General features: G+C 38.0%; 1 protein-coding gene across 1 annotated transcript in view; it reads left to right on the top strand.

Annotated features, from left to right (window-relative positions):
* Positions 1–12,807, top strand: part of PRRG1 (proline rich and Gla domain 1) — a 139,592-nt gene that overhangs the window by 63,022 nt on the left and 63,763 nt on the right. The window contains exon 3 of the mRNA XM_039256063.1: positions 8,915–9,075. Within this exon, the coding sequence (XP_039111994.1) occupies positions 8,915–9,075 (161 nt within the window). The remainder of the gene's footprint in view (positions 1–8,914; positions 9,076–12,807) is intronic.

Below are 12,807 nucleotides of genomic sequence, written 5' to 3'. Positions count from 1 at the left end.
CGAAACTGTGAGATCATGACCTGAGCTGAAACCTAGAATCAGACGCTTAACCAACTGAGCCACCCAGGCGCCCCTTCTGTGTAATGTTTATTTCTTATTCTAGCCTTAAGAGCTTCTTTGTGGTCTATTGTTAAAATTCTTTAACATTTTTTTTTTAATGTTTATCCATTTTTGAAAGAGAGAGAGACAGACAATGCATGAGCAGGGTAGGGGTGGCAGAGAGAGAGAGAGGGAGAGAGAGACAGAATCTGAAGCAGGCTCCAGGCTCTGAGCTGTCCGCATAAAGCCTGATGTGGGTCTTGAACCCACGAACCATAAGATCATGACCTGATCCAAAGTCAGAAGCTTAACCAACTGAGCCGCCCAGGTACCCCTATTGTTAAAATTCTAATAATGGTAGGCTGTCAGTGTACATTTGACCAAACTTGAAGTTAATAAAAACAAGCATATAAGTTACTATAGAGGGTACTATGATTTTGTTACAAGTGTTAGATCCTTATAAATAAGGACAAGAAATAGACTTTAATTTACATTCTGAAGAATTTCAAAAAAATTGTTTTAAGTTTGTTTCTTTTGAGAGAGAGTGCATGCATGTGTGTGTATGCACACAGGGGAGGGGCAAAGAGAGAAGGAGAGAGAGAGAATCCCAAGCAGGTCCCACACTGTCAGTGCGGAGCCTGCTGCAGGGCTCGAACTCATAAACCATGAGATCATGACCTCAACCGAAGCCAAGAGTCAGACATTTAACCCACTGAGCCACCCAGGTGCCCCGAATTTTTTGAAATTTTAAAATCTCGTGATAACTCCCAAATATTTATTAGTCTTCAAAGTATATTGTAACCACTACACAACAGTGGTAATTGGAAGAACCTATGAAATTCTCATAAGGCTTTAGTAGTGGCAAAGGTATGGTACAGCAGGAGAAAAATGGCTCCTAAGGCCAATTTTAATCATACAGGACATGCTTTGTCTTCTAATTGTGAACCACCAAAATGTCTAAGATAACCTTGGTTTCTGGGGAGCCAAGGCACAAGTTTACTGAGAATCTTTGATACTCTACTGATCATATAGCTGAAAGTAGGCTGCATAATTAGTTGTCAGATACAAACCATCAATCTATACATTTTTAGTAAACAGTCCAGACTAGTACAGAGTGCCTCTAATGGAGTTTCAGACTTAAAACAGCACTCTATAAAGCTAGTATATTTCATTCCAAACTTGATCTAGGAGACCAAACTCCCAGGCATCCCTAGAGTTAAGCAAACAGACTTCCTGCAAGTTACCCCTGTTCTTATTCATTTATCTGTATTTTCTGTGTGTATTTTTATTACCAGTTCGGCAGCTCTCTTGTTTTTCCTTTTACAGAATAATTGCCACCATGATGGTGACAAGTCATACTACTATTTATTGAGCATTCATTCTTTGCCAAGCTGTGAGCAAAGTATGTTGTGTACATGACCTCATTTATAACTATGAGATTGGTGCTATTGTTTCAGTCTTACACATGAAGAAATCAGGCTTAGGGTTTTTACTTTTCTCACATAGCTGTCTACTCTAACAACTTTCACTTATTTATTTATTTTACTTTCTAAATGTGGAACTGATGTCCACCACTGAACAAGCTTAGGATACCAATGAGATCACATTTGTTACTCAAACAACCACAGCCCCTGGTCATATAAGAATGTCCTTCTTTCCCTGACAAACCTCATTTCCATGGGAGATTTAAGAACTCTAGGATTACACATTAAGTCTAGAAGAGTAGGTCTTGACTCTTGTATTGAAGAAAAGATAATGGAATGCTAAATTAGTTTGTGCAAAGTCCCCATTTTCTGTTACTCTTGATCTTCTTGCCTACTGTTGCTAGTTTGTAGTCTTAGATCAAAGCCAGAGCACCTAAACCAGGCTTTCTGGTACCCAGAACAGTTCCAGGGACACTAAAGGAATCACCATAGTAATTGAGACATAAGTTGCCCTAGCTAGGCTAGCAGTAATTTTCAGCAGTGCTAGGAAATGGAAAGGGAACTTTTCGGTGTAGCATTTCACTTACCTCTGCCCGTTCCATAATACAGTAGGCCTGATTTCCCAGTGTTTCAGCCACTTAGTGACATTGTTGTTTTAGTTTTTATATCCCTGATCTCTTCTACAGGCAGACTCAGAACCAGGGTGGCTAATTGAGGAGGAGCTAACTTAGGTATAATCTACAACTGAGTGATGTGGCTAGTGATGTTACTCTTATGAGTAATTTATATGAGAAGTTTCTGTAATTTTGAATCTTCCAAGGGATCTTTGTTTCCTTCCTCAGAGAAGGAACTTCTCAGCCCATTTAAGCTTGGAGTGCCAAATAGATTTGGGAGACAAATGGCAAGATTCCGTGTGTCTCCAGGCTGGAATCTCCCAAACTTTCTGAGCTGTTGGTACCCTTAATTGTCACACTGATTTTTTCATAGCAGCCATAGGCCAAAAGAAATACCTAATAATTCCATTTATTAAGTAATTAGATGCAAACAACTTAATAAGTTTTTATATCCTGACAGCTTAGGAGCCATTTGAAAAAGTAATATACCTAAATTGAAAGAAAGTAATATTTTTATTTCAACCTTAAATAGGCATGCAGTTACTAATAGGATGTGTGTGCCTATCAGGCCCTACCAAACTTCCCTAACCATTGGAATCCTATTGGATACTGCCACCTCCATTTCCTGTTCCATATTGATTTTTCATATAGCAGGTTGTTTTAACCACAGCTGAAAATCCAGCTTCACAAAGGAAATGAATATAGAACTGTCTAATGATAAAAATGGTAACTACCTTAGGCTGGTAGTTTGTGTTGTGTACAACAGATGTTGAGTATCAATGCATTTTGTTCAGAAATATAAAATATCTGTACTTTCTCCATGAATTTGCTGTAGCACCCGAGACACCCTTGGCGCATACTTTGAGTACTATCGTGCTAGTTCCTTGCCAAACCAAAAAGCATCTGGCTGTACCTGCCAAACCAAAAAGCATCTGGCTGTACCCTCTTCCCCCAAACAGTATGTGTCTAGCTACTCCACTTCTCCATAACTGTTAGGGGAAATCAAATGATTCTTTTAGAACAAAAAGTGTTGCTGCAAGGGGAGCATAAATAGAAGTTTTCCATACGTTTCAAAAGATAGTTTCTCTTGCTAAAAAGGAATGTTCAGGTGCTGTCTCACTAGAAACTTTGCCCTAAATGTATTTATTTCATAATCATATGTTACTTTTGCAGTGCTATTTCATAATTAGAGGCACAGTCCATGGTTTCCCACTCCTAGTCACTTAGTCTTTGAGCTCCTCCCCTTGTACGTTTTCATTTATTCTGCGCTTGTCAAATCCTATTCTTACCAAGTTTTTTTTACCAGTTGTTATGAAAGACCGGTTGAATCAATACTAATAATACATGGACTCTTCCCTCAGGAAGCTTATAGTTTTGAGGGGGAAATGGATAGGCATACCAAAAATTATAATACAGTTTAATTACTTGCTGTAATTGAGTTATATGCAAATACTGAGAGTCTATAGCACCTCTGTCTAATGAGGTGGGTAGTAGAACCTGGGGAGTTTTTAGAGGCTGTTACATCTGAATAGGATAGGAGTTCATTAGGCAGATGAACTATTAGTACACAATTAGAGAGACATAAAAGAAATGGAGAATGGGAAGATTTGGTTTGAATGAGGGATAAGATGCATGGCAAGTGTAGTGGCTGAAGAAATCACCCAATAGCCATATCTTTCCCATCTTTCCCCTTCTTTCCATTCCTGTTGCCACCATTCTAACACATGGTCTCATTTCTCAATCTGGTCTGTTGTCAGTAGCCTCTTACTAGCCTCTCCCTTGAATTTTCTCTTCAACCTACCCATAAGTCTGTTGTATGTATATATATTTTTCTAAGTAATGAAGTATTGGTCTAAAATCTTGAATGTTATCAAATAGTTTGAATATATTAGCCTAATATTAAGTGCTTCCATGATAGGGCTTTTGACCCCCATTTCAGTCATTTTTCACTTCTGATTTTGATTCTTATACTTTGCTCCTACTGACCACTCACTGTTCCTTATTTATGTTTCTTGTTTTATTCAGTTCCAAGCCCTCTCACTGTTTTGTTTTCCTAGGATGTCTTTCCTCACCATCTTTGCACATCCCAATCCTACCAGTCCTTAAAAGGCCAGCCCAGAAGAGCTTTTCATGGGTCTTCCAGGTCATCTAAATGTACCTGCCCCATAGAACTATGCCTCCTTTCTCTCCTCAAGGAGCATCCACCATGGTCAGTCTTGGACTAGAGTTCTTGGTATCTCTCTTTTATCTTCATTATCGTTGACACTAAAGAACCTTGTGGGCAGAGGCCATCTGCTAGTCATGTTTGTAACTTGCCATGATCTCCTTGTACATAGTCTGTATTCAGCAAATATATCCTAAGAAAAAGAATTTTGTTCACCTAAGAGAAAAATGTCAACATTTGCAACTTTGAATAGTGTTTCCTTCAATGAAATCAGACCCAAGGTGAGAGAACTGATTAGATAATTGGAGTAGAGATTTTTCAGAGGTGGTTCTTAATTTTCAGGCCTTATGATCTGCTGTTTTCCAGCAAATGCTTGTATGTGATTGCAATTGAATAAAGATTTTTTGCATTAAAATATCAGCTTTAGTATCCTCCAATGCATTAGGAAATATATTCTACAACTATGTATTTTATTTAAGGCAATAATACAGGTTACATCAGCCATTCTCATTTATTTTTATTCTTTTGAAGAGAAAGCATAGGTGAGAACTATTAATTTTTTTTTTAATTTTTTTTTTTTTAATTTATTTCTAGGGAGAGAGAGAGACAGCCTGAGCAGGGGAGGGTCAGAGAGAGAGGGAGACACAGACTCCGAAATAGGCTCCAGGCTCTGAGCTGGCAGTCAGCACAGAGCCCGACGCGGGGCTTGAACCCACGAACCGCGAGATCATGACCTAAGCGAAAGTCGGACGCTTAACCGACTAAGCCACCCAGGCGCCCTGAGAACTATTAATTTTGAGATCATGAAAAAGTAGTTACATTTTTAAGATAAATACACTTATTTGGCGGGTGTGAATGTGTCAGTCTTAGATTTAAATATTTTCATTAGTAAGACTTTTTCCTAATTGAACCTAAAGAGCATAGTTTACGTTCTTTATTTCCTTTAATGAGAAAAGAACATGTTTGAATAACACCTCAGTGTTGTGTTCTCATTCTGTATACTTGTCACATTATTTAATCTCTAATACAGGCATACACATGATTTCGGACAGCTGTGGGCTGACTCACACCCTTTGATGAGAAGGAGGCAGAGGGAAGTGATCAACTTTAGTTTTAAACATCACTGCCTTAGTCTCTGAAGTCCAAATATAAGCCGTTGTGTCACAGGAAGTGCCCAGTATTTTAGGAAAAGATAGTCTGACCCTATCCTATAGGTCCAAGCTGCCACCCTTCTCCTTTATTTTGTTTCCACATTGAAAAAAATCTTAATTCTGGTGTCGTTTATTAGATTTCCAAATTGCTTTGATGAGGCTCTGCCACAACTTTCTGTTCCCTAACATATGGTAGACATAACTAATCTATAACAGTGTTTTCTTATAGGTCAGATTCTTATTCCAGGTAGTATCTTCTAATTGACCAGATTAGGCAAATAAGGTAAAATATACTTGCCAGCTTATTTTATTTTTTAATATTTTTATTTCTAGGAGAGAGAGAGAGAGAGACAGCGTGAGCAGGGGAGGGTAGGGTCAGAGAGAGAGAGGGAGATACAGACTCTGAAATAGGCTCCAGGCTCTGAGCTGGCAGTCAACACAGAGCCCGACGCGGGGCTTGAACCCACAAACCGTGAGATCATGACCTAAGCGAAAGTCAGACACTTAAACGACTAAGCCACCCAGGCGCCCCTTGCCAGCTTATTTTAGAGTTCACAGTATTATTTATTACTTTACCTTTCAGTACAAGAAATACAAAATATGTGTTTGTGGAATGTTCTTGGTAATTCGATTAGGCTGGGATAGAAGAGCTGTGTCCCACTATAGGTTTACTTATAGTTTGTTGTTTAACCTTCTGAATCAGCCTGCTTCCCGGCTACAAGAGTTGGCTGCTCTCCTTGACCCCCTTTTCCATGTAGATAGCATATAAGAAATTTTTTTCTGAGGAGAATTAAATCTTTTCTCTTAAAAATCTTAAAATACATTGTTTTGATTGTTTGGTTTATTTTCTTTTTTTCTTTTTTCTTTTTGGTTTATTTTCAAGAAAACTGTCCCAAAAGCTAGGGATATCTTAGACTACATTAATACATTGTGTTTAAAAACAAGGAAACAGATAGTCCTGATCAATTTTACACTTGTCAGACCTCACTTGGAGTATTGCACTGAGTGTAGGAAACTGTATTTTATGAGATAAAGATGGTGCAGAGACTTCTGTCCATTTTATATGGCCAGCTCATGAAGAAACTAGACATGTTTATCCTGGAAAAGAGACACTTCGGGGGAAATCAGTTATCGTCTTCATGTATTAGGTGGCCTGTTATATGGAAGAGAATTGTTAGGTCATTTCAAAGGGCATAACCCAACGGCTAAGAAGTTGTTAATTCAGTGAAATGTTCTTTGATAAAGGGCTCTGTAATTAAATAAATATGACAAATGTATCATATTCATTTTCTGGAGATTTGCAGATATAGATTAAATATATATTAAGGACCCTAAAAAGTCACACAGTGAAAGGTCTTGTTAAATTTGTTAATCACAACATTCCATAAACACCTTCCTCAGAGCTAGTTTTCTAAGGAGCTCACATTTAGGTAGTGGTTCTCAAACTATGGTAAGGTGACCAACAGCATCAGCATACCTGGGAACTTACTAGAAATACACCCCAGACCTACGGAATCAGAAACTAGGAGCTGGGCCTAGCAAGCTGTGTGATAATAAGCCTTCCAGGGGATTGTCATGTTGCATTTGTGAGAAGTACTGCTAAAAAATTTCACTTCCATTTTCCAACTCAAAGCACCCTTTTAGTTTCCTTCCTTGCCACAATTTTTATTTTTTACAGTTTCTTCTAATGATATTCTAGGACTCTATAATTCATTGTTCTAGGTGGTTATCTTTCTGAGGTGTAGAAGGAAGGAAAGTCTTAAGAAAGGCCTCTCCTAGTTTTCAATCTGGTATCCATTTGGATACTCTAAAGAATCCTAAGTAATGAATCCATATGTTCTGTAAAGTGAAAGACACAGTTCTATAATGAGGTAAACCTTAAATTCATTGGTATTGTTGCCATTTAAAAAGTTTTTTTTTTTTAAGTTTATGTATTTTGAGAGAGACAGAGTGAGCGGGGGAGGGGCAGAGAGAGAGAATGGCTCCTCACTGTCCACACAGGGCCTGATGGAGAGCTCAGACTCAAAAACCGCGAGATCATGACCTGAACAGAAATCAAGAGTTGAACTCTCAACCGACTGGGCCACCCAGGCGCCCCATTCTTGCCATTTTTACAGACTTTAACATCTTAAAAAATGATCTGTAATGTGCCTTCTCTTATGTTAGAAGTCAGTAAGATTAGAGACTTTTCTGACTTCTTTGCATTAGCAGAGATTAAATTCTTAGAGCATTTTATTTATATGAACAATAGGACACTTTTAAAAAAGTGAAATTGAATTATAGTTTAAATTGAATATGTATGGGGTACCTGGGTGGCTCAGTTGGTTAAATGCCTGCTTTGGCTCAGGTCATGATTTCATAGTTCCTGAGTTTGAGCCCCGCATCGGGCTCTGTGCTGACAGCTCAGAGCCTGGAGCCTGCTTTGGATTCTATGTCTCCTTTACTCTCTGCCCATTCCTCCCTCTCTCTCTCTCTCTCTCTGGCTCATAGATGAATACATACTCCCCAAAGGCGCCTAAATAAATAAAAAATATATATATATCTATACATATACACACACACACCCCTAGGCGCCTGGGTGGCTCAGTTGGTTAAGCCTCCAACTTCGTCTCAGGTCATGATCCTGTAGTTCATGGGTTCGAGCCCTGCATTGGGCTCTGTACTGACAGCTCAGAGCCTGGAACATGGCTTCTGTATCTCCCTCTCTCTCTACCCCTCCCCCACTCATGCTCTGTCTCTCTTTGTCTCTCAAAAATAAATAAATGTAAAAAAAATTAAAAACAATTCCCCATAAGTATACATATAAGTAGTGCCTTATTTTACTGGGTATCATGTGCATTTTGAGTGTTTATATGAAATGTCTCTAGCGTTTATGTAGAAGAATTTTCTTTTTCTGTAGGACAGTGAAACTGAGTTGAATATATTAAAATATCACAATATATTTAATTTAAGTGTATTTAGAACAAAATTATTGGTGTTCCTTGGGATGAATTATGGACAATTTTATCTTAATTTCTTGGAACTGTTTTGCCATCCCTTCCCTTCATATGAGATAGGGTTCTCTGGGTTTATATTGCTAGGTCAACTGAGGCTTTATTTAGGTTTATTTAGGGGGACAAAGACTGGTAGTCTGGAGACTGGAATTTGATTTGGTTGCTGCTGTCCAACAACAGAATGCCCGGGGTAATCCACTTACAACAGTGAGTATAAGCAGTGGGATCGCTGTTACTGTATTTAAACGCCAATGGTTGGCAGGAATGTGCTAAGGTCTGAATCTAACAGTTAATTATGTCACTGTCCTTGCCCCGGGCAACTGCTGCTGAAAGGACACACTCACATGATGAGGAAGACAGCAGAGGTGGTGGTTGGGAGCTAACTGTTACCTTGTTGCTGACTCACAGAAGAGGTTTAGGATGTTGGCTGTGGTTTCTAAAGAGCATCTAGCCTTTTCAGCCTGTGTATGAAGGTTCCACGTGTTTTTTTAAATTATAATTTTATGCTTATTATTTTCTCTCTCCATAGTTTTCCTCACAGGAGAAAAAGCCAATTCAGTATTGAAACGCTACCCAAGAGCTAATGGACTTTTTGAAGAAATAAGACAGGGCAACATTGAGCGTGAATGCAAAGAAGAAATCTGCACATTTGAAGAAGCAAGAGAAGCTTTTGAAAATAATGAGAAAACTGTAAGTACACTGGCAGTTTGTAAGACCTGTTCACAGCTTTGCCTACCTTTTGGATGGATGTCTGCAGTCTGCATTCCCAAATCGCGTGCACTGCTATCAGTTACAGATCGATCCCACGTTGCCTCTGTGAAGAACTCTGGAAGTGGTTATCTAACTAAGAATACTCTGTGGATAGGAGAGCCCGGTTCACTTCCCTGTGTGTTGGTCAGTCTTCCAGGGTCTTGTTTCCACAGGACTCTGCTGAGCTGAGATGGGTCATCCTGGCTGGGGCGGGGAGCGGCACTTATTTCAGTGAAGGCTCTGATGGGGAAGGTTGTAGATATCACCTGACTCTGCCTAATCAGTGAGAAAGGGTGGAGGAACCCAATAGAGGCTGATACTGTTTTAAAGATCTTTTACTTCTAGTACAAAAGACACACGTGTATTCGAACTCCCTTCCCCACTCTTTACCACTCTTTACTCTAGAAGGCATGCTCTTCGGAGAGCAGGGATGGAAATGCAAATGGCAGTGGTGTAAATTCTGTGGAACTGCTCTGCACTTGGAAATTACATTACCAGAGGTAGCCTGTATATAAAGATCCATTCCTGTGCACCGATCATGAAAATAACACTGGGTGCTAAACAAGTGATGTCAGATATGCTTAGAGGAATATCAACTATGTCTCAGGAGCAGCAGATACAGAAGTTTTAAAGAAAGGGGTTTGATCTTTTGTTTTGTAGAAAGGGACCCAGGAGGTAAGAGGAAGGAGCTCAAGGAGAGGAAATGAGGGAAGCATCATTGCTGGATTGCAGTGTGCATGGCAAATACAGAGTCAGTGTTTAAATTGATAAACTGTGAGCATCAGTTTTTATATTTTTATTTATTTTTTACTGAAGTATAATTGGCGTATAGTAGTAATTAGTTTCAGATATGCAACATATCGCTTGGACAGTTGTATACATTATTTAATGCTCACCACCGTGAGTGTGCTCATCTGCCACCATACAAAGTTATTATTACAATATTATTGGCTATATTCCCTATGGTGTACTTTTCATCACTGTGACTTATTTATTTTATAACTGGAAGTTTGTATCTCTTAATACTTGTTATCTATTTTGCCCACCCCTCCACCCACCTCCTATCTGAAAACCATCAGTTTGTTCTCTGTATCTACGGGTGTATTTGTTTGTTTTGTTTTTTAGATTCCACATATAAGTGAAATCATATTTTTCTTTCTCAGTCTGACTTCTCTTAGGTTAATACCCTCTATGTCTGTCCATGTTGTTATAAATGACAAGACCCTCATTCTTTTTTTTATGGCTGAGTAGTATTCCATAGTGGGTGTGTATCTGTATGCGTGTATGTACTACATCTTCTTGGTCATTTGACATTTAGGTTGCTTTTATATCTTGGCTTTTATATATAATGCTGTAGTAAACATTGGGGTGCATGTATCTTTTCAAATTAGTGTTTTTATGTTTTTTGGGTAAATACCCAGTAGTGGAAGTTACTGGGTCATATGATCTTTCTATTATTCTTATTTTTGAGAAACCTCCATACTGTTTTTAACAGTAGTTGTACCAATTTACATTTCCACCAAGAGTGCACAAGGCTTCCTTCTCTCTACATCCTTGTCAACACCTTATTTCTTGTCTTTTTGACAGTTGCCAAGGTGACAAGTGTGAGGTATGATCTCATTGTGGTTTTGGTTTGCATTTTCCTCATGATGAGTTACGTTGAGCATCTTTTCGTGTCTGTTGGCCATCCATATGTCATGTTTGGCAAAATGCCTTTTCATATTCTCTGCCCATTTTTAAATTTGATTGTTCGTTTGTGTATTTGTTTAAAGTGTTTTTAAATGTTACTTAAATCCCGCAGTCAAAACCAAAAAACTCATCATCCATAATCCCATCATGCAATCACAGCACTGTTGACCTTTTAATTTATTTTTACCTTTTCTCCCTATGTGTCTACTTAGTCCTTCTTTGTTTTATTTTACATATTTATTTTCTTCTTCTTATAAAATTAATATATTTTCATTGTAGAGAAATTGAAAATCTAGTAAAACATCAAATGAATAGAATCATTTCAATATTTAGCACCATCAGTTTTGTAATTTTGGTATATATTTTGGCCTATTTTTAATACACAGATAATTTCAAAAATTTTTTCATGTTTATTCATTTTTGAGAGACAGAGCATAGGCAGGGGTGGGGCAGAGAGAGAGGGAGACAGGATCCAAAGCTAAACTGTCAGCACAGAGCCCAATGCCAGGCTTGAACCCACAAACTGTGAGGTCATGATTTGAGCTGAGGGTGGATGCTAAAGTGACTGAGCCACCCAGGTGCCCCATACATAGATGATTTTTAAATTTTATACCACAGTAGGATTGTGGTATAAATAGTGATTTGTAGCATGCAGTTTTTAACAAAAAACTGGTTCATGTTTATAAAGCAAGCAAAACTTAGTTTTTGATATCCTCTTTTATAAAAAAATACAAATTTTAGGTATTCTATCATTTTCCTAAAGCTAGAGTTTTCATCCTGCTTTGTCATTCTCCTTTAAAGGAAAGATAAAAACTTTAGTGGGAAGACACTTTGAAAGAAACTATGTAAGTATTCTATTCTTCATCAGACTTCTGCCCATTAGTTTTAACATCTGCTATTGATGTTTTTTGACTAAATCAGTTATAGTTGCCAAATGGTGATTTCTAACTCCATCCCATATACATTTGTTAGTTGACATTCCACTATGGGCTGGAATGATCTATCTGTCTATCTGTCAATTTATACAGACTCAAGATTATTTTATTCAGTGAGCCATATCCATTACTATCAGTGTTTTGGTCAAATTGTCCCATATTTGGCTCATGGAAGTTTCTTCAAACCGGCTTCTCTCTTTTTGACATTATCATTTTTTAAAGCTCTTTTTTCCTTTTGGGCCAGCAAAATGTTCCAGGATCATCGTGTACTTCCCTGCCCTAACCTTGGAATTGGTTATTTCTGTGAGGAGCCTTGGTTACTTTAGTTAGAAATAATGTTTAGAAACCAAGATCTGGTAGCTAGTGTGTTCTCATTGCTATGAAAGTACCATTGTTTCTTGGCCTTACAGCACCAGAACTTGGGGAAAAAAATTCACAAACACTTGTATATGGACAAAAACGTGAACTTACAGATTCATCCTGCTGCTCTCCAATTCCATTACCCCTCAGGGTTCTTATTTGTTGTCCCCATTCTGTATTTGTAGGTGAGATGGAGATATTCTTTTTTTCTTTCCCCCACAATGAGAACCGCGGCTTCCAATAACATCAATATATTGTTTCATTTACTCAGTCCTACAGCATACACACAGTGGTTTCAGAATTATACCAGTAACATAATGGGAAGACGGAAAACTTTTATATTCATTCATTCATTCATTCATTCATTCATCCATATCATTCCATATGTATTCAGAAGTTATTCTGTTTTTTAAAAGTCATATAGTACTTTCTTATAAGGATGTGCCAGTTTATTCAGCCAGTCAACTGTATTCAGGTATTTACTAGTTTCTAGTAATTTTGCATTTTACAGATAATGCTTCCGTTGTAATTTTGTGCTTATGTATTTTGGCATTATTGGAAATGGAATTTCATGGTGAATTTCTTACAAGTGGATTGGTGGTCAGAGGGTTAATGCGTATGTAGTTTTGTTAAGTATTGCCAGAATGCTTTCAATAAGCATTGTATCATTTTGTGTTCCCACCAGATA

The sequence above is a fragment of the Hyaena hyaena genome, unplaced genomic scaffold (genome assembly GCF_003009895.1).
Source record: "Hyaena hyaena isolate Hyena2069 unplaced genomic scaffold, ASM300989v1 scaffold_12, whole genome shotgun sequence".
NCBI classification, from domain to species: Eukaryota; Metazoa; Chordata; class Mammalia; order Carnivora; family Hyaenidae; genus Hyaena; species Hyaena hyaena.
This window is presented reverse-complemented; position numbering and strand designations above follow the sequence as displayed.